The sequence below is a fragment of the Phyllobates terribilis genome, unplaced genomic scaffold (genome assembly GCF_046119375.1).
Source record: "Phyllobates terribilis strain yellow unplaced genomic scaffold, ASM4611937v1 Scaffold_5__5_contigs__length_657084704, whole genome shotgun sequence".
Classification (NCBI taxonomy): Eukaryota; Metazoa; Chordata; class Amphibia; order Anura; family Dendrobatidae; genus Phyllobates; species Phyllobates terribilis.
The window spans coordinates 172,680,156-172,698,871 of record NW_027362765.1 but is presented as its reverse complement, the minus strand read 5'-3'; the positions used below and the strand labels follow the sequence as shown (position 1 = coordinate 172,698,871).

General features: G+C 42.2%; 1 protein-coding gene across 12 annotated transcripts in view; it reads right to left on the bottom strand.

The window, feature by feature from the left end:
- SRCIN1 (SRC kinase signaling inhibitor 1) overlaps positions 1-18,036 on the bottom strand; it is a 588,125-nt gene extending 570,089 nt beyond the window's left edge. For 5 of the 12 annotated variants that reach the window (XM_073683449.1, XM_073683450.1, XM_073683442.1 and 2 more), the window contains exon 1: positions 17,754-18,034. In XM_073683449.1, coding sequence (XP_073539550.1) covers positions 17,754-17,775 — 22 coding nt within the window. In that variant the 5' untranslated portion in view covers positions 17,776-18,034. Of the gene's footprint in view, positions 1-17,753 lie in introns of all 12 variants that reach the window. The other 7 variants (XM_073683440.1, XM_073683446.1, XM_073683447.1 and 4 more) reach the window with 5 other exon arrangements.
- Between the last annotated feature and the right edge of the window lie 680 nt (positions 18,037-18,716).

Genomic DNA, 18,716 nt, shown 5'->3' with positions numbered 1-18,716 from the left:
CATTTTTTTTTTCAGAAGCCATTCAAGGTGAAAATATATGAGCAAAGCTTATTATTTAATCCTTCTCAATAACCGGCCGCGGAAGGTGTTGTCTCAGCATACAATAATATTTCTGGACAATACTGTCAGCAAAAGTCTCCTAGCAGGAGCATATTACTGGTGCAATTTCTTCTTAGACGCAGAAGTCTGTCTAGAGACACAATGTACGACTGTGTGCCGACAAATTTATAAATCTAATAGTGTAATCAGCAGATACTGTTTCCTTGAATTCACTATATGTATAATGTGAAGAAGATTCATTTCTCTGCCAGCAATGAAGCCTTCTCAGAGAGCAGAAATCCAATAAGAGTGGGATATCAGTCTGTTTCCTTCAAAGACATACATCCGAATGCATTGGACTTTAAAAAGGAACTCTATGTTTTATCAATGTAAATCAATTTTCCTGGTTTTGCATATTTAGTTTGCTTTTCTTTCAATGTGGCTGCTTGCCACCCATTGCACAGTACATTCACAAAACTCAAAATATTCAAAAGGGAAACTGGCTGTCAGATTGCTAAAAGCTTTCAGCAAACAAGAGGTGGGAGCATGTTAGTAAGTTTGGTCAGTACTGTAACCAATGCTAATTGATTACTTTAAGAAGGAGCACACATGCTAATTTCCGCTACCGATTTGCCACTGATTTTCTCTATGTATTACACCACAAATCAGATGAATGTTCACTGCAGATACGGTACAGTACAGACCAAAAGTTTGGACACACCTTCTCATTTAAAGATTTTTCTGTATTTTCATGACTTTGAAAATTGTACATTCACACTGAAGGCATCAAAACTATGAATTAACACATGTGGAATTATATACTTAACAAAAAAGTGTGAAATAACTGAAAATATGTCTTATATTCTAGGTTCTTCAAAGTAGCCACCTTTTGCTTTGATGACTGCTTCGCACACTCTTGGCATTCTCTTGATGAGCTTCAAGAGGTAGTCACCGGAAATGGTCTTCCAACGATCTTGAAGGAGTTCCCAGAGATGCTTAGCACTTGGTGGCCCTTTTGCCTTCACTCTGCGGTCCAGCTCACCCCAAACCATCTTGATTGGGTTCAGGTCTGGTGATTGTGGAGGCCAGGTCATCTGGCGTAGCACCCCATCACTCTCCTTCTTGGTCAAATAGCCCTTACACAGCCTGGAGGTGTGTTTGGGGTCATTATCCTGTTGAAAAATAAATGATGGTCCAACTAAACGCAAACCGGATGGAATAGCATGCTTCTGCAAGATGCTGTGGTAGCCATGCTGGTTCAGTATGCCTTCAATTTTGAATAAATCCCCAACAGTGTCACCAGCAAAGCACCCCCACACCATCACACCTCCTCCTCCATGCTTCACGGTGGTAACCAGGCATGTAGAGTCCATCCGTTCACCTTTTCTGCGTCGCACAAAGAGATGGTGTGTCCAAACTTTTGGTCTGTACTGTATATATATTTGAACTATGAAATTTAATACAATTTGAAATACTTCCTGCTAATTGATTTCTTTATTCTTTTGTTAAATGGGAACACATATGCAAATTTCTGATGTGGATTTGCCACAGATTTCTCCCTATGCATTGAACCATAAGTCAGATGAATTTCCACTGCAGATATATATATATATATATATATATATATATATATATATATATATATATATATATATATATATATATATATATATATCTTGGCAGCATGTGGATGGGATTTGTTAAAATCTCATCCACTTTGCAGCTATTGTGATATGCTGCTGATTTTCCACCCACACATATAGACAGAAAATCTACAGCACATCCACCACTTGTAACCTGATAAGCTGTTTGCAGTCTAAGGGTATGTGCACACGATGCAGAAATGAAGCAGAAAATTTCTGCATCATTTCTGCATCTCCCTGGCAGAAAAAACGCATGCAGATTGTGCACGCGTTTTTCATGCGGATTCAAATGCGTTTCCACATGCGTTTCCGCATGCAGATTGAAAAGCGCTTTCCAGGCGATTTTAGCATCACCTGGAAAGTGCTTGACAACTAGGTCACACTATATAAATCCATGCAAACAGCATGGATTTATATAGTGTGACCCGAGAGAGTGTATATACTTACCTCCGATGGCCCGCGCTGTCCTTCTCAATCCATTCTCCCTCGCCGGCAACTTTGAATTGAAAGACCTGCCGACATCAGCGTCACGTGACCCGTCACATGACTCTGACGTCAGCGCAGGTCCTACAACTCACTGCAAGTGCCGGGAACCAAGCTGGAGTGCTGCGCGGGCCGACAGGTGGTAAGTATACATTTATTTTTTTATTTTATTCTTGTTTTACAGCTTTTTTAATGGTACCTGGGTGTGGATGAGACTCTCCTCTCCTCCACACCCGGGTACCATCCGCACATTAGAACGCGCCAATAACGCAAGTACAAATGCAGTCTTGCGGAACTGGCGCGTTCTAATGCAAGTCAATGGCGGCGAAAACGCCGCTTTTACGCAAAATTAATTGACATGCTGCGGATTTTTGAGCGCAGCGTTTACGCTGCGGAAAAATCCGCATCATGGGCACAGCACATGCGGATTTCAATTGGGGATCATTGCTGCCCTTCTACCATGCGTTTTTAATGCGTTTCCCCGGCGTTTACGCAACTGCAAAAACACCACGGAAAAGCATTAAATACGCATCGTGTGAACTCAGCCTTATCCAAGTTTCACACTTTTCTCATCTTGAGGCTATGTGCTCATGTTGCGGAAATGAAGCAGAAAATTTCTGCTTCATTTCCGCATGTCCTCTCCCGGAAAAACGCATGCGGAATTCCGCAAGCGTTTATCGCGCGTTTATCGCACGTTTTTCACGCGTTTTCGACATGCGGAATTGCCTTGCGTTTTTTCATGCATTAAATAAGGCAATTCCGCATGCGGAAACGCAAAATTAATGAACATGCTGCGGATTTTTGAGCGCAGCATAAACGCTGTTGAAAAATCCGCAGCATGGGCATAGAACTTGCGGATTCTCATTGGGGACCATGGGGGGCGGATTACCAAGTGTTTTACAAGCGTTTCCGCTGAGGAAATTCCGCATAAAAAACGCTTGTAATCCGCAACGTGGGCATGCAGCCTAAGAGTTTCCTTCCAGTACTATAGGCTGAATGAGAAGACTGAGTGTATCCAGGGTACTGCTCTCCATTAGGACATACAGGTGCTTCTCACAAAATTAGAATATCATCAAAAAGTTAATTCATTTCAGTTCTTCAATACAAAGTGAAACTCATATATTATATAGAGTCATTACAAACAGAGTGATCTATTTCAAGTGTTTATTTCTGTTAATGTTGATGATTATGACTTACAGCCAATGAAAACACAAAAGTCATTATCTCAGTGAATTAGAATACTTTATTACAACAGCTTGAAAAATGTTTTTAAAATCCGAAATGTTGGTCTACTGAAATGTATGTTCAGTAAATGCACTCAATACTTGGTCGGGGCTCCTTTTGCATCAATTACTGCATCAATGCGGCGTGGCATGGAGGCGATCAGCCTGTGGCACTGCTGAGGTGTTATGGAAGCCCAGGTTGCTTTGATAGCAGCCTTCAGCTCGTCTGCATTGTTGGGTCTGGTGTCTCTCATCTTCCTCTTGACAATACCCCATAGATTCTATATGGGGTTAAGGTCAGGAGAGTATGCTGGCCAATCAAGCACAGTGATACTGTTGCTTTTAAACCAGGTATTGGTACTTTTGGCAGTGTGGACAGGTGCCAAGAATTGCTGGAGAATGAAATTTACATATCCAAAAAGCTTGTCAGCAGAAGGAAGCATGAAGTGCTCTAAAATTTCCTGGTAAATGGCTGCGCCGACTTTGGTCTTGACAAAACACAGTGGACCTACACCAGCAGATGACATGGCTCCCCAAACCATCACTGATTGTGGAAACTTCACACTAGACCTCAAGCAGCTTGGATTGTGCACCTCTCCACTCTTCCTCCTGACTCTGGGAGCTTGATTTCCAAATGAAATGTAAAGTTTACTTTCATCTGAAAACAACACCTTGGACCACTGAACAACAATCCAGGTCTTTTTCTCCTTGGCCCAGGTAAGACGCATCTGGCGTTGTCTATTGGTCATGAGTGGCTTGATACAAGGAATGCGACACTTGTAGCCCATGTCCTGGATACGTCTGTGTGTGGTGGCTCTTGAAGCAATGACTCCAGCAGCAGTCCACTCCTTGTGAATCTCCCCCAAATTTTTGAATGGCCTTTTCTTAACAATCCTTTCAAGGCTGCGGTTATCCCGGTTGTTTGTGCACCTTTTTCTACCACACTTTTTCCTTCCACTCAACTTTCCATTAATATGCTTGGATACAGCACTCTGTGAATAGCCAGCGTCTTTAGCAATGACCTTTTGTGGCTTACCCTCCTTGTGGAGTGTGTCAATGACTGCCTTCTGGACATCTGTCAAGTCAGCAGTCTTCCACATGATTGTGGAGCCTACTGAAACAGACTAAGGGACCCTTTTAAACGCTTAGGAAGCCTTTGCAGGTGTTTTTTGTTAATTATTGTAATTTACTGAGATAATGACTTTTGTGTTTTCATTGGCTGTAAGCCATAATCATCAACATTAAAAGAAATAAACAGTTGAAATAGATCACTGTTTGTAATGACTCTATATAATATATGAGTTTCACTTTTTGTATTGAAGAACTGAAATAAATTAACTTTTTGATGATATTCTAATTTTGTGAGAAACACCTGTATATCAGCACAGCTTCTATCCTGCACTTTATTCCTTTACATGTGCTTTCCTCCTTAATTATAACCTGTTTTCTCTGCAGACTGTATAGAGACTGTAGATAAATTTTCCCCTGTATTCACACACCATAAATCTGTGGACAACCATCTTACCTCTCTATGCTTTCAACTGTAGCACTGAAAGAAGGGAGCAAATAGCTGTCAGAACCAGGAACAGGAGCTCTGACTGATTTGTAACATTTTTGCAGCACATTCAGGTAGAAGTAAAATGGAAGAAACTGTTTAAAGAAAATTCAGAAAGGGCTTAACTTTGCATTTAGGAATCAAATAACTGCATACACGTTTTCAGCAGCTTCAATGCACTCGCTTTATTGCATTGTTACTTTATTTTGTAATTTATTATTTCACTGAATTGAAAATTAAAGGCAAATAAGTTTAAAGCTACTCACATCTTGCTGTAAAAATATTATATTTCATTAAAAAATTAATGATGTGTTAATAGTCGTTACAATGTAATTTAACCTAAAGTTAAGGGGGATCTCTCTTGAAAAGTTAAATTTGGCAGTGGACAGCCAGGAGGATAAAACAATAAAAAAAAGCACACTCACCCCAGCTCTCTGCTGCTGGACTGTGAGTGGTTATGTCACTGACCAGCAGTGATCTGACCACTGTAGCCACTGTTTGGCTGCAGGATAAGGAATGGTCATTCAGTGGCTTCAATGGTCAGGCCGTTGCAGGTCAATTGCGTCACAGCTCATAGCCGAGACAGCATTGGATGGGTGGGGGAGATGAGTTTGTATTCTTAAAGGGGTTTCCACTACTAGGAAAACCCCTTCTTAAACTAAATGTTCGGCCCTGATACAATAAAAACACCTATACTCACCTCCCATGCCAGCTCCATTCCAGCGATGCCGGCACTCGCGGTCCCGAGGCTGTGATGCAGTGGAATGACACGTGATGCCCGGTGCCCAATCAGCACTGGCGTCACTGTTCCCGCATTCGGACAAACTGAACATGAAGAGGAAGCCTGGGATCAGCTGCAGCCCTGGCTTCCTCTTCATGTTCCGTTTGTCCGTCCGAAGGCAGGGACAGTGACGCCAGTGCTGACTGGGCACCGGGCATCATATGTCATTCCACTTCACCACAACCTCGGGACCGCGAGTTCCGACACCGCTGGAATGGAGCCGGCATGGGAGGTGAGTATAGGTGTTTTTATTGCATCAGGGCCTAACATTTCATTTAAGAAGGGGTTGTCCTAGTAGTGGAAACCCCTTTAAGAATACAAACTTATCTCCCCCACCCCTCCAATGCTGTCTCGTCTAAGAGCAGTTTAAGAAGGGGTTGTCATAGTTGTGGACAACTCCTTTAATTGTTTTAGCCCTCTAGCCAAATCTACCTTTTCAGCAGAGAACCCCTTTAAAGGTGTTATCTGGATCCAGAAGGATGATCAGCTCCACTCCTGTGTATAGGCTGTGTCTAGTATTGCAGCTTATCTCTATTTATTCGAATAGGAATGAGCTGCAATGCAAGACACAGTCCATGGACAAGAGCCGAGCCTAGAGGATCCACAAGCTTCCCTGACATGCCCGTTTTAGCACCTGTATTACCCATGAAAAAAATAAATTGACAGCTGGGTGTTATTATTGCCCTTGGGGTTCTCCTTACAGATTCACACAGTGAGCACTGATTGGATAGTGTGAAAGTGCGCAGGGACACAACCCCAGTTGTCAATTTATTCGTTAATTTCTAGTAGGATTTGAACCATAAGAACAAAGGTAATTTTCGTCACAATCCAGCCATCATGACCATGCATAAATTACATTTGTGGTAAAAATGTCCTTTAATGCTATAGTTTTTAATGAATGCTGGCTGTGTATACTGTATGTACACTTGTTATTTTCACATATTGGAGCATTTTAAGGATATTTCATTGCTTTTCAAAATTCCCAATTCCTGAACTAGTACCTAAGACAAACCTCCGGCTTCCTTTGTCTTCTATCCTCTGTGTAATGCACAATGCTGATCACTGTACCAAATGAATAGCCGTCTCCAGTTACTGTAGCAATAATGAGCACAGCAATGTCTTTTGTTCTCGAACTCTAAGGATTTGTGCTATCCGTCCCACCATGTACCACAATGGCTAAAAAGCTTTGTGTCTCGTCTGTTCCTAGCAGGGGAAACAACATTTATGCCTATTACTCCATGACCAATGTAAATAATTATCTAATCCGAATGAAATACCGCACTGGATGACCACTTGATGATGGGCATTGTATGGATATTATAAAGGAGAGAACATAGAGCAGATAATTGGAGTAACAACTTTGCCAGTCCAGTCAAATAAGAAAAAGAAAAAAATCTACAGAGTTCAGAGGTTAAGTAACGTGGTAATGAAAGTGATTACAAATTAAAATCTGAAACGGGCAAGATGGACAGTCAAAGGGAACAGAGAAATATATTGATTTTATAGGTTTTTACTTAACCCAGTAAATGCTGTATGATATTTACACTGAGAAATATTGCTTTATTTTAATATTATTCTAAGGAAATAATGCAAATTCAAAGTGCCCAAGTGCTAGTAACATGATTCTGCACCTTGTGACAGCTGCATATGATATGAACTTGCACCTGGGATTCATTTTCAGTGATTTCATTTGTGCTCAGTAGTATCTGCATTTGTCTCAGGCTGCCCATACACATTAGATGGATGTTGGCTGAATGATGTTTTGGCCAATTGTTCGGCTAACAGCCATCTCAGCAGATACTCCCATACACAGGAGCGCTCGCTCAGCCTAGAGTTCCTGTTTTCTCTTTGAGAAAGTGACAGACTTACACTTTGTCTGTTGTCTTATCTCAGGGAGAACAATGCGATTGGCAGAAACTGGACAGCAATCAATATCTCTCCCGACAATCAGTCGGCCAGCACCAGATCCTTATCTTCCCCAACAATCGTCTGTTGAGGCCCCCATATACATCAATATCGGCGGGTTCAGTCGACATTAGTCTAATAAGTATAAATGCCTTTAGCCATTGGTTGGCAAATAGTGTACGACAGGATCCGTCTTGGTATGGATATAATGTGATCTACATACACTGATGAGACTAATATTGTGTGTTCCACTCATGCCACAAAACACCTCTGAACTGTAAAGGCATGGACACTGCAAAATCTCCTCTGGTATTAAAACCAATATTTTGGTTTGCAACAATGTTTAGGTAGTATTGTCTGTGTCAAAATAAAATCCACATGAATCTTAGGATACCCAGCTAAACATTGCCCAGATCATCACGTGGCCTTCACCAGCTTGCCTTATTCCCATAGTGTATCCAGGTGCCATCTCTTACACGGGAAAGTGCCGAACACACTGCAGGTGGTTCACCTTTGTCTATTTCTCTACAGTTTAGTTCTGATGCTCACATGCCCATTGTAAGCACTTTTGCTTGTGGATTGGTGTCAAGCATGGATACTCTGTCACCTACACACCTATATGTGGCAAACTACAATGCACTGTGTTTTGACATCTATTATATCCAAAATTCACCAAATTCTCCTCTATGGGATCGAACGGACTTGCATTCACTCTCCATGTACATCAATGAGCCTTGGGTGACCAGGACTGGTTATCCTTTCACTAAAAAGTAACTTCTGCATACTGATACACCCCACAAGAACTTAGGTGCATCACCTGTGCAATACTAAGGAAATCCTGAAGACATGATCTGTTGGTGGGCCTTGAAGACTGGAGTTGAGGAACACTGTTCTACAGTAGTCATCACAATTTGGGCCTTTTCATAGTCACTCAACTCCTTTCACTTTCCCAATTTTTTTTCTTCCAGCTTCTAGAATTGATGCTTTCTTTTCTGCGTTAATTTTTCCATCCCTTCACAGGTGCCATTATCACAAGATAGTCAAAGTTATTTTTTTCACATTTAGTGCTTTTAATGTGATGGCTGAATGGTGCATATGTGATGGGGTTGTGATGATTTCATCTGCAATTCTTAAAGATGTAAGAGATATGTCTCCTTGGAATTAGCTCCTTAGTAATTTGTCACATTAGTTATAGATTATAGATTCTAGGGATAAAATGACAGATGGTCTGACCTTGAGGCTAATTCAAAAGTTACAACAAATATGGCTGTACCTTACTGTCATCTTTGCAAAAATGTCCACCACAGCAAACTAACAAAATGCTAACATCTCTGTAAGTAAATAAGAATAAATAAGTAAATAAGAACTACCAAACTTTGCATGCTGCTTTAACTACGGGTTTACTAGTATATTGTTTTTAATGTTTTGTGGTGTCAGGAAAGACATTTGTAGCATATAGATGGTTTAGGGGCAGAGTCCTAGGTTTATGAGGATTTGTTATTTCAGCTGTGTATTTTAGCCAAACCTATCACAAATAACCTATATATGTGAAGTAGAGATGAGCAGATCTGACAAGATTCGAAGTCGCAAAATCCGCCGTAGTTTACTGGGAAATTCAATTCACAGTGAATTTATTCTCCACAAATTTAATGCCCAGAACATTATAAAAGTAAGATGTAGAAAAAAGAAAAAAAGCAACCAATACTCACCTCACTGCTCTCCTCCGCTGCTCACTGCCCACCATACGATCATTGGCGCCTGTTCTTACTGCCACCATGAGTTGAAACCCCAGGTTTTTAACGCTATGCTGGAACTACTATCCACAACGAAACGCTGGATATCCCTGTGCATGCTTGGGACGTCCTGAGCCTAGTCGCAGCTGGACGTCCCGGCCTAGAGCGCACATCATAAGGTTGCAGCGCACTTCCTGACGTCACAATGTTGCTGAGACCATACTTTAAGCATGTGCAGAATCGTCTCGGGCCTGGTTGTCGTCCTAGTCCTAGTCCAAGTCCTAGCCTTGTGTTGAGAGGCCTATGGTTTTAGTGGCGGTAGAAAAAGTTGGCGTGGACCGTATGGGGGAGAACATTTAGGGGAGGTGGCTAGGAAGTGAACAGTGAAGTGAATATTAGGTTTGTTTTTACCTTTTGCCAGCCCTGCTATGTTCGCCTGCGCGAGCTGACGATGTCGCTGCGCAGGTGCAAGATTTTGTTAACTGGGTGATGAAGGACGCATCTTCCACATTAATCAAAGCAGGAGGACAGCGATTAACAGCAGAGAGGAGGGACACACATGAGGCGTATCTGGGGGGGGGGTGGCAGGCTGGGCATGCACCCCGGGGCAGACGGCAGGGGGACGCAGTCAGGCGGCCTAATGCGGTGGTCCGAAGGGTCTTCCCTGGTGGCTGCCACCCCCGGACTGGGATTCAGCCACTCTCTGAGCCGGCTGTCAAGCTGACAGCCGGTCCACAGAAGCTGCAGCGCTGGCTCCGGTGATTGTACTCGCGTCTCTCAGACGCGAGTACAATTGAAGCTCTGACCTTCAGGTCAGAGCGACACCTGCAGCGTGATCAGGTCATGTGATCATGCTGCTGACGTCACTCACCAGTGCCCAGAAGCGTGAAAAACATTGGTGATTAGTACTCCACACTGGAGCTGAAGACACTGAAGATTACTTGGGGGGGGGGAGACATTTTCTGTTTGTGGGGGTGTTTTCACTGTGGGGGGTATATACCCTGTGTGTGTGCATGGGAATGTATTTACTGTGGGGGGTATATACTCTGTGTGTGGGGGGTGTATTTACTGTGGGGGGTATATACTCTGTGTGGGGGGTGTATTTACTGTAAAGGCATTATACTCTGTGTGTGGGGGGATTTACTGTGTGGGGGAGATTTAGTGTAACGGAGCTCTGGGAGATTTACTGTGTGGGGGAGATTTAGTGTAACGGGGCTGGGGGAGATTTACTGTGTGGGGGAGATTTAGTGTAACAGGGCTGGGGGATATTTACTGTGTGAGGGAGATTTAGTGTAACGGGGCTGGGGGAGATTTACTGTGTGGGGGAGATTTAGTATAACGGGGCTGGGGGAGATTTACAGTATGAGGGAGATTTTGTATAACAGGACTGCGGGATTTACTGTGGGGGGAGATTTATCATGTGAGGGAGATTTAGTGTAACGGAGCTGGGGGAGATTTACTGTGTGGGGAAGATTTGAGGACACAAGTTTGGGGAGCAAGGAAAGGACAGGGGCAGACACAGTATTGGGAGTCCGGGGGATGTGTGAGGCAGTATGGAAAGTGAGAGGTTAAATGTACTAGGAGTGAGGGGGAAAAGTTTGAGGGGACTAGTGCAAGGAAAAAGTGTGGGAGGAGAAAAGTGTGATGGGGCACAGAATAGAAACTGAATAGTTTGGGAGGGGGTAGCATGGGGGGACAGTGTAAGGGCACAGCCAGGAGGCGACAGCATGCTAAGGAGCATGCTAAGGAGGGGGGAGTGTAATGAGGGGGCACAGTACAGAGACTGGGCCCTATAGGGGGGGGACCCAGTGTGAGAGGACAGTGTGAAGAGGGGGCCCAGTATGGAAAGGAGAGGGCAGTGTGAAGAGCATGCACAATAAGAGGGACAGTGTGTGGGTCATATTTTGTGCAGGGAATATAGTGAGGGGCAATCAGTTATTCAGGGACTCTGCATAGGGGCAGATATTTTTATTCAGGAGCAATATAATGACACTGCTATCTTTAAGGGAATCGTGTGGGGATGTGCTGCAGAAGACTGGAGAAGATGGAAGTCTGTAGAGATGAGCTGTGGATGTGAAAACTCATCATGGTGTCTGGACAAGATGAAGAAGAAAAGAAAGAGATCAACTTCAGAGACTACACCATCTATCAGGTACCTTGATGTAAATGTTTTTTTGTTATACTGACTAATTTTCATATTTTTATTTATGTTATGAGCATTAAACAGGTTGTCCACGTGTGTGATGAGTCTACAGTCATTCTATGTGACTGTAGACTACAGAATTCTCACAGTGCGCACTGCACGCTGTCAGGATTCTCTGGTGCCGGCGATTTGTATACTTCCGGCACATGCCGACTAGACATGCGTGGCCTCACTCAATGTAAATTAATTGATTGAGGCCTGACAACTCTAGTCGGAATGTGGCCAGAAGTATACAAATCACATACTTGTGCAAGGCAGAATCCTAAAAGCGTGCAGTGCAAGCGCTGTGAGAATTCAGATGGCTGTTGGCACATAGAGTGACTGCATACTTTCATCTCAAACCTGGACAAGCCCTTTAATTATAAAATGAAGCCCTGTAGCCAATCCTCACTGTCAGGATTCAGCTCTGCTTGTTGGCTCCAGCAGTGATCACATGATCACTTCACTCATATGAGATTTTCATACTTACGGTCACGTGACAACGAGCTGCTCTTCCAGCTTCTCTGTTTTTCACTGAACATTGAGAGAATTAGGGACAGCAGCTCATTGGCACGTGACTAAGTGTGCAAATCACATATGTGCTGGGGAGGGGGCGCCAAACTGAATTCTTACCCCTGGTGCCAGAAGACCTAGATACACCACTGGGACACACACCGCAGCAATGACGCCCATCAGACCAGACTGTCTGGAATTGCATGCAGCGCAGGAGAAATTCAAAAGTTTTTTTGAAGAGTATAGAGGGGGAGTCAGGGAATAATATCCAACTTTGTGTAATGCAGGACAGACGATGATTAAGGCAGTGGTATTTGTTCATACACTAAAAAACTGGTGACAGGTTCACTTTAAAAAAACTGAGTACGCTGTTTAATATACAACATCTGGCTGCCGAATTACATAAAGCATTTGACACTGAGACACAAGTTACAGGCAGATTTTAGTTTGTATTTTGTTGTCGGCTTTTTTCTACTAGGATAATAACCATTTGTTATAACTCTCTGCTTACCAGACACAATATTTGGTCCTGTTCTTCTGTCCTGTGCTTGTACAGCTCTGACCTAATTAGTGATAATACAGCTACATGCTGGTTTGCGGCACAATTAGCAATAATATCGTGTAGGGAAGAACTATAAAAGTTATGGAAGTGCCATGTAGCTACAAGGGCGTACAATTCCAGTAGTACAATAGCAGATCTTTTGACTATAAAATGACCAGGCAGGATTTTTTATATTCTGTAGTCAAAATATTTGTATTCTGTCAATACCAGTGCATAATGAAGGCGAAGTCTGGCAGATTGTTATATAGAGGTCAACAACAGTCCAGGCATGACACGGTGAATAAAAAATAGGAGTCTTATGAATATAGTTTGCATAAAGGGAACCTGACAGCAGGATCGACACCTATTAACTAATTACATTTGTCCTTAAGGGTGCTGTCAGATGGCCGTATAAATCGGACCAAGATCGGAATGCAGTGCACGGACTGGCCGGCGGCTCTCCCGACCCAAGTGTGACAGCTTCATGTATTTCTCTATAGCTGTCACGCTCGGGTAGGAAGAGCGGCTGGCCAGTCCGATCTTGGTCTGATTTATACGGTCTTCTGACTGCGCCCTAAAGGTGATTTCAGACAACTCCATTGTTTGGGCAAAGTTCATAGTATATAATCATTCTCACCTTTTCAAAGTTCTTTCATTGCATGTGGTAATGAATAGGACTAGTCTAAGAAATGTGTACCAAGTGCAGATCAGTTGCGCCCCATCTCCTGATAGCACGCTCACTGAGGCATGATTGGGATCTCTGATCTATCCCTACACTCTCTTTCCTGAATTCGAAATCCTGCGGATACCTGCGAACACGGTGACTATGGCATACACAATGGACCTATGCTTATATACCAGAGGCTTGCGGTTCACTGTGCATGCCCGAAGTCGCCATGTGCACCAGACAAAAGCACCAGACAAACACCGAACAAACATAAATTATTAACATATTGTATGTATGAAATCTCAGGCTACAGATTAAATTAAAGTTACTTAGAAAATAATTAATTATGAGACCTAAGTAAAGGAAAAAATGAAATTACACGGTGTTTATCTACAATTATCATACCTGATTATATCTGGTGTCCTATATGTTATGACTACACATCTGGTGTCCATTTCCTATATTAAGATATGTAGACATCATACAGCAGCCTCCAATCCATAACAGCAGCAATTAGCTGATCACCCAAGTGGCTTCGATACAAAATGTATACATCTGATAAAGGAGCTGGTTTGGTTCTGTAACGCATATGTGCATTACATGTATCATATCCAAACAAAATTATATCGCAACCATTCATGGTGAGTGGGAGCATTCACTACAATAGGGTCGTGACTCATGCATCATTGGTTCCCTTATAAAACGATTGTGACTAGTATCACTGGGCAAAAGCCCAATACAAGTGGGTCGTGTTTTTGCATTGGATCAATACAAAAAGAAGTAGTTTTTGTGAGCCAAGCATTTTCAAGAGTATGAGAACACATGGCAGATATGTTGCATAAATCCGTATCACTGAAAATCGGTTCCATATATGTGCATGTTTCCGCAGAATCTACATTGTTTTTAACAAGTCCTATTCAGATAACTAGGAGAGTCACATACATTTCTGCAACATATCTGTCATAAGGTGCAGTCAAAAATTGAAGGTCTAGGAACATAAACCCAAATTATTATAGGGTATGTTCTAACCCACAAATAAAAATATGTTGTTTCTGTTGTGATTTTGCTGCAATTTTGTCCATAGTTTCTGTAAATATATGAATGTGGTCCCGTACACAGTTAAAATTAATATTTCATACATGTTGTTAAAAATAACAAGAACACCACAATGGACAATCTTGTTCAACAGAAAGCTGACATTATTAAAGGGAATCTCTCAGTAGGTTTTGGTATGTAATCTGAGAGCACCATGATGTAGGGGAAGAGAGCCTGATTCTAGTGATGTGTCACTTACTTTCCGGTGTTTTGCTGTTTCAATACAATCAGTGTTTTATCAGCAGGGAATTATCACTACAAGACAACTGTCCTTGTGCCTGCTAGTCCAACGCCCCCACCAGTAATTAGAAGCTTTCTGCCAATATACAATGTACACAGAAAACTGTCAATCAGTGGTGTGGGTGGGGTTATACACAGCTTAACAACTGAGCTCTGCTAGATCTGCAGCAGAGACAACTGTGATTCTTTCACCCAGTAAACAAAGTGATACATCGCTGGAATCAGGGTACCTGCCCTTAGATCATGCTACTGTCATATTACATTGCAAAAACCTGCTGACAGATTCACTTTAAAGAGGTTGTCCACTACTCGAACAACTCCTTCTCAACCCTATGTTTCCCTCTTGTATAATAATAACACTTATACTCACCTCCGATGCCAGTGGCGTTCCAGCCGTGTTGGCACTCTCTCCAGTGGATGGTGTAACATTGTTATGCCACATGATCCTTGCGCCCAATCAGCACTGACTTCACTCTCCCCTCCTTTGGACAAATCACATACATCTGGAGGAAGTGAGAAAGCAGCTCTCTCCCTTCCTCCGGATGTATATGATTTGTCCGCAGGGGACGGTGGGGAGTGAAGCCAGTGCTGATTGGCCACAGGGATTGCATGACATAACAATGTCATGTGATCCCCAGGAGAGCCAGTGCCACTGGAACTGTGCCGGCACCGAAGGTGAGTATAAGTGTTATTATTTTACAAGGAGGAAACATAGAGATTGAGAAGGGGTTGTCCAAGTAGTGAACAACCCCTTTAAAGTCTAATTTCAGACCAAATCAGAGGCAATTTGCTTAGCATGTGGTATTGAATTTTCAGAAAGGGAAATCTTTAAGCAGTGCTAATAAAGATGAAGTCCTAGTGGTTAGAGAGCAGAGTTCATGAACATGCTCTCTCATATGTACCTACGACCAACAGTATCAGTAGATCACTTTTTTTTCTAGATTTGCCTTTTAAATACTTTGGAGTTTCAGAAAAGTTGGCAACCACAGTGTGTTGTATATAAAATATTCAGACGTATGGGCTCAGGCATGTATTGATCAAATATTCTCTTAGGAAAAAATTGAATTCTAACATCTTACAAAATCATTGCTCTTAAAAACGGGTCTTGTAATATTGCAGTGGGTTGATCGATGTAATGCTCTGAAATCATTAAACATGTTGAACATCATGTCTATAAATCCTGGAGAAATAAAAGATGTCAGCAGAATGTCTTTGCCTTGTACTAGAAAAAGCAGGTGATAGATCTGTCCCATTAATCTCACTACTGCAAATAACACTTGGTTTGTTTCTTCTTGCCCCTTCTTTTCTAATAAAAACTGTATGACAAAATAAAAAGCGTAGGATGGTTACTTAGAAAGAGAGGCCACCTTGAAGCTGCTGGGCCTCAATGAAAGATCAGTCTTACCACCGCCACAATCGTGCGTCATTTGTATTATCGGTCTCCTCCTATACGGCAGAGGTATGACCACACCGTCGACAGTCTTTAAAGTTATGCTTCTGCTTAAAAAAGACTATACTGTCATTTTGATAATTATTAATTCGTAGTACACACTGGAATTTATCAAATCCAATGCAACAGAAAGATATACTAAAGACTCAGCAGACGTGAGTGACCTTCCTGACAAAACTGCTAAGAAAGTAAACTCCGCACAAGTCCTACTAGGGGGTAAGATGTTGAAAACGTATTTACAAGATGCAGAATATTTTTCACCAAGGTCATCTATTAAAAGTTGAATTGATTAATATTAATAGGATGAGGGAAACATTTAGAAATACATTTACATTACCCCTACAAAACAATGCAACAGACACATATTGCCATATAGGTCATATTGTGTCAAATGACCTATGAGATAATCTACCAAATTAATTACTATGGGGATTTAAAGAGTCCTAAAAAAAGGTTGATAGATCCATAAAAGGTCTAAAATATCAGTACAGAAATAGATATCACAAAGTATTCCCTCCAGACAAATATAAGGATATAAACATGGATTTTCTGGAGGATATAACAGTGCAGGTAGCCTGAGAAGGTTACACCTCGTGTGAATGCGTGTAAATCACTAAGGTCTATCCATTTAATGCATACACTCTGCAACCCGTCTTACCAAAGAAACCTTATTTTTGTGCCCATTAATCTCCCAGCATGCCCCAGCCTAAAGTCAACATGGTCGGGTATAAATAAATAATACCGTCATTCATAATGGTCTCAAGAGCTTGCAGTCCAAGGTGACACCTTAAATTGGGTCAGCAGGCTGAATCACATATGAGAAGTTGATTTCTTTTTCATTTTGCCCTGCAGGTCTTCCTGCTCAGAAACATCTCTCACTTCTAACGCCCTTTCCATAGATATCTCTAAAGTCTCTTTGTTTTATCACTGAATTGCTACAACACAAATGAAAGGAAGAAAAAAAATCACATTCTTTACTCATTGTGTCCAGGATCCCAGACTAAACAGGGCGCTGGAAACAATCCCATATATAGGGAAGACATCAATGTTGCAGTAAATGTCATATGATGGCTATATTGATATATGAAATCCTTAAATGCAGTAAAAGGGAAAGACGTCAATGCAGTGACTGTGCCGATGCAATGTAGATCTATAAGGATAGATCAGCTATTGTTATACAGAAGTGTTGCTGCTGGACAGCATTCAATGGAGGCAACATTATTAACCTGCCCCTTCTGTGGCCCTGTTTAATTAGCAATACTGGCATAAGAAGAATAACACACGCATTGGCCAAACACTCGCAGACAAAGCTCTACAGCTGGTATGTATACAGAATAATGTTGCCAGCATACAGTTTCTAGGGCAAAGAGCTGAATGTTCCCAAGAGCCCGGAAAAAAAACCTTCCCTTCTCCTTATGCTATCAGCTGCCTCTCTACATTCTTCTCCGCTACAATCTCCTTTGTGAGAGCATCCTAAAAGAAAACCCACTCTGTTCTCCCTTTATCTTCATCTATGTCTGCTCTCCACTGAAAGGCATCCCTTTGCCTGCAAGCATCTCAGCATCTCTTCCTTCTTCTGCACAGAGGTGAGCATCTGCAGCATCACCACTTCTTGTTCGCACCCATCTGCTTAACACACAATTAAAGAAATACCTGCTACTTAAGAATGGATGCACAATTTGGGGGTGGGGGGGTTGACATGCCTTGAGAAGGTGAGTTGCCCATTTCGCTTCCTTCCTTTCCAGCTTTCTCCTTGCGAGTCGATCAGGCCCAGCCAAGCATTGAGGTGGGAGGTGTGTGGATGTGAGAGAGGGAGAGAAGGAGATGGAGTGAGGGTGTGCAAGTGTGTGATGATGTGCAGGGGGACAAAACAGGAAGCGCTCAGTCTCTCATGATACATTAATGGGCAGTGATCATTCCTTGCTCTCCCTTTCTCTTAAAGGATCCTACATTGAAAGGTGTCTGGAATGATGCCGGCATATCATTATGCTAATGATTGGAAATGCAATAGCCGGAGCTGAAGGGGAAGGGCCAAAGACGGAGAGACAAATGGCAAATGTCATTCATAAACATGACACAAATGCATCAGGTCACAGGGATTCCCTACAGATACCTCCTCCTCCCACCTTCATGAAATAATCATCAAACAAAGGCCTGGAAGTGAATATTGATCAAGATGGTGGAGATCAAATAAAGCCAAGAAGGTGCCTTCCATTGTGTCTATAACACATCAAAGACATGCATAAGCATGAACTTGAGCCTGTGCCACTATATTATGGTTAGCCGTACACACTCGGATTTTAGGCAGCCTGAGCTATCAATCAGAAAAGGCTAGGCTGTATATGAGGGAGATAACCAGCACTTCTGACAGTGAGATGGATGTTCTCCGTGTCATAAACATGATTATTTTTCTTAAAAACCTAGGAGATTTCATGAGTCGCTGTTAGTGGGAGATCTGCTCATTAATAGGCAAAAAACATCAACACAAAACCACATAACTGAACTGAATAATGACTGGGACAAATAGTTCTGTTGTTGTATAGAATCAAGTCTTGTAATCCTATGCTTGTATATGAAAAATTGCACAATCAGCAACAAAAATTAACTTTGCATCTAAGAAAAATCACTCATCATATAAGAGCAGTCAATATAGTGAGTGGTCAAAC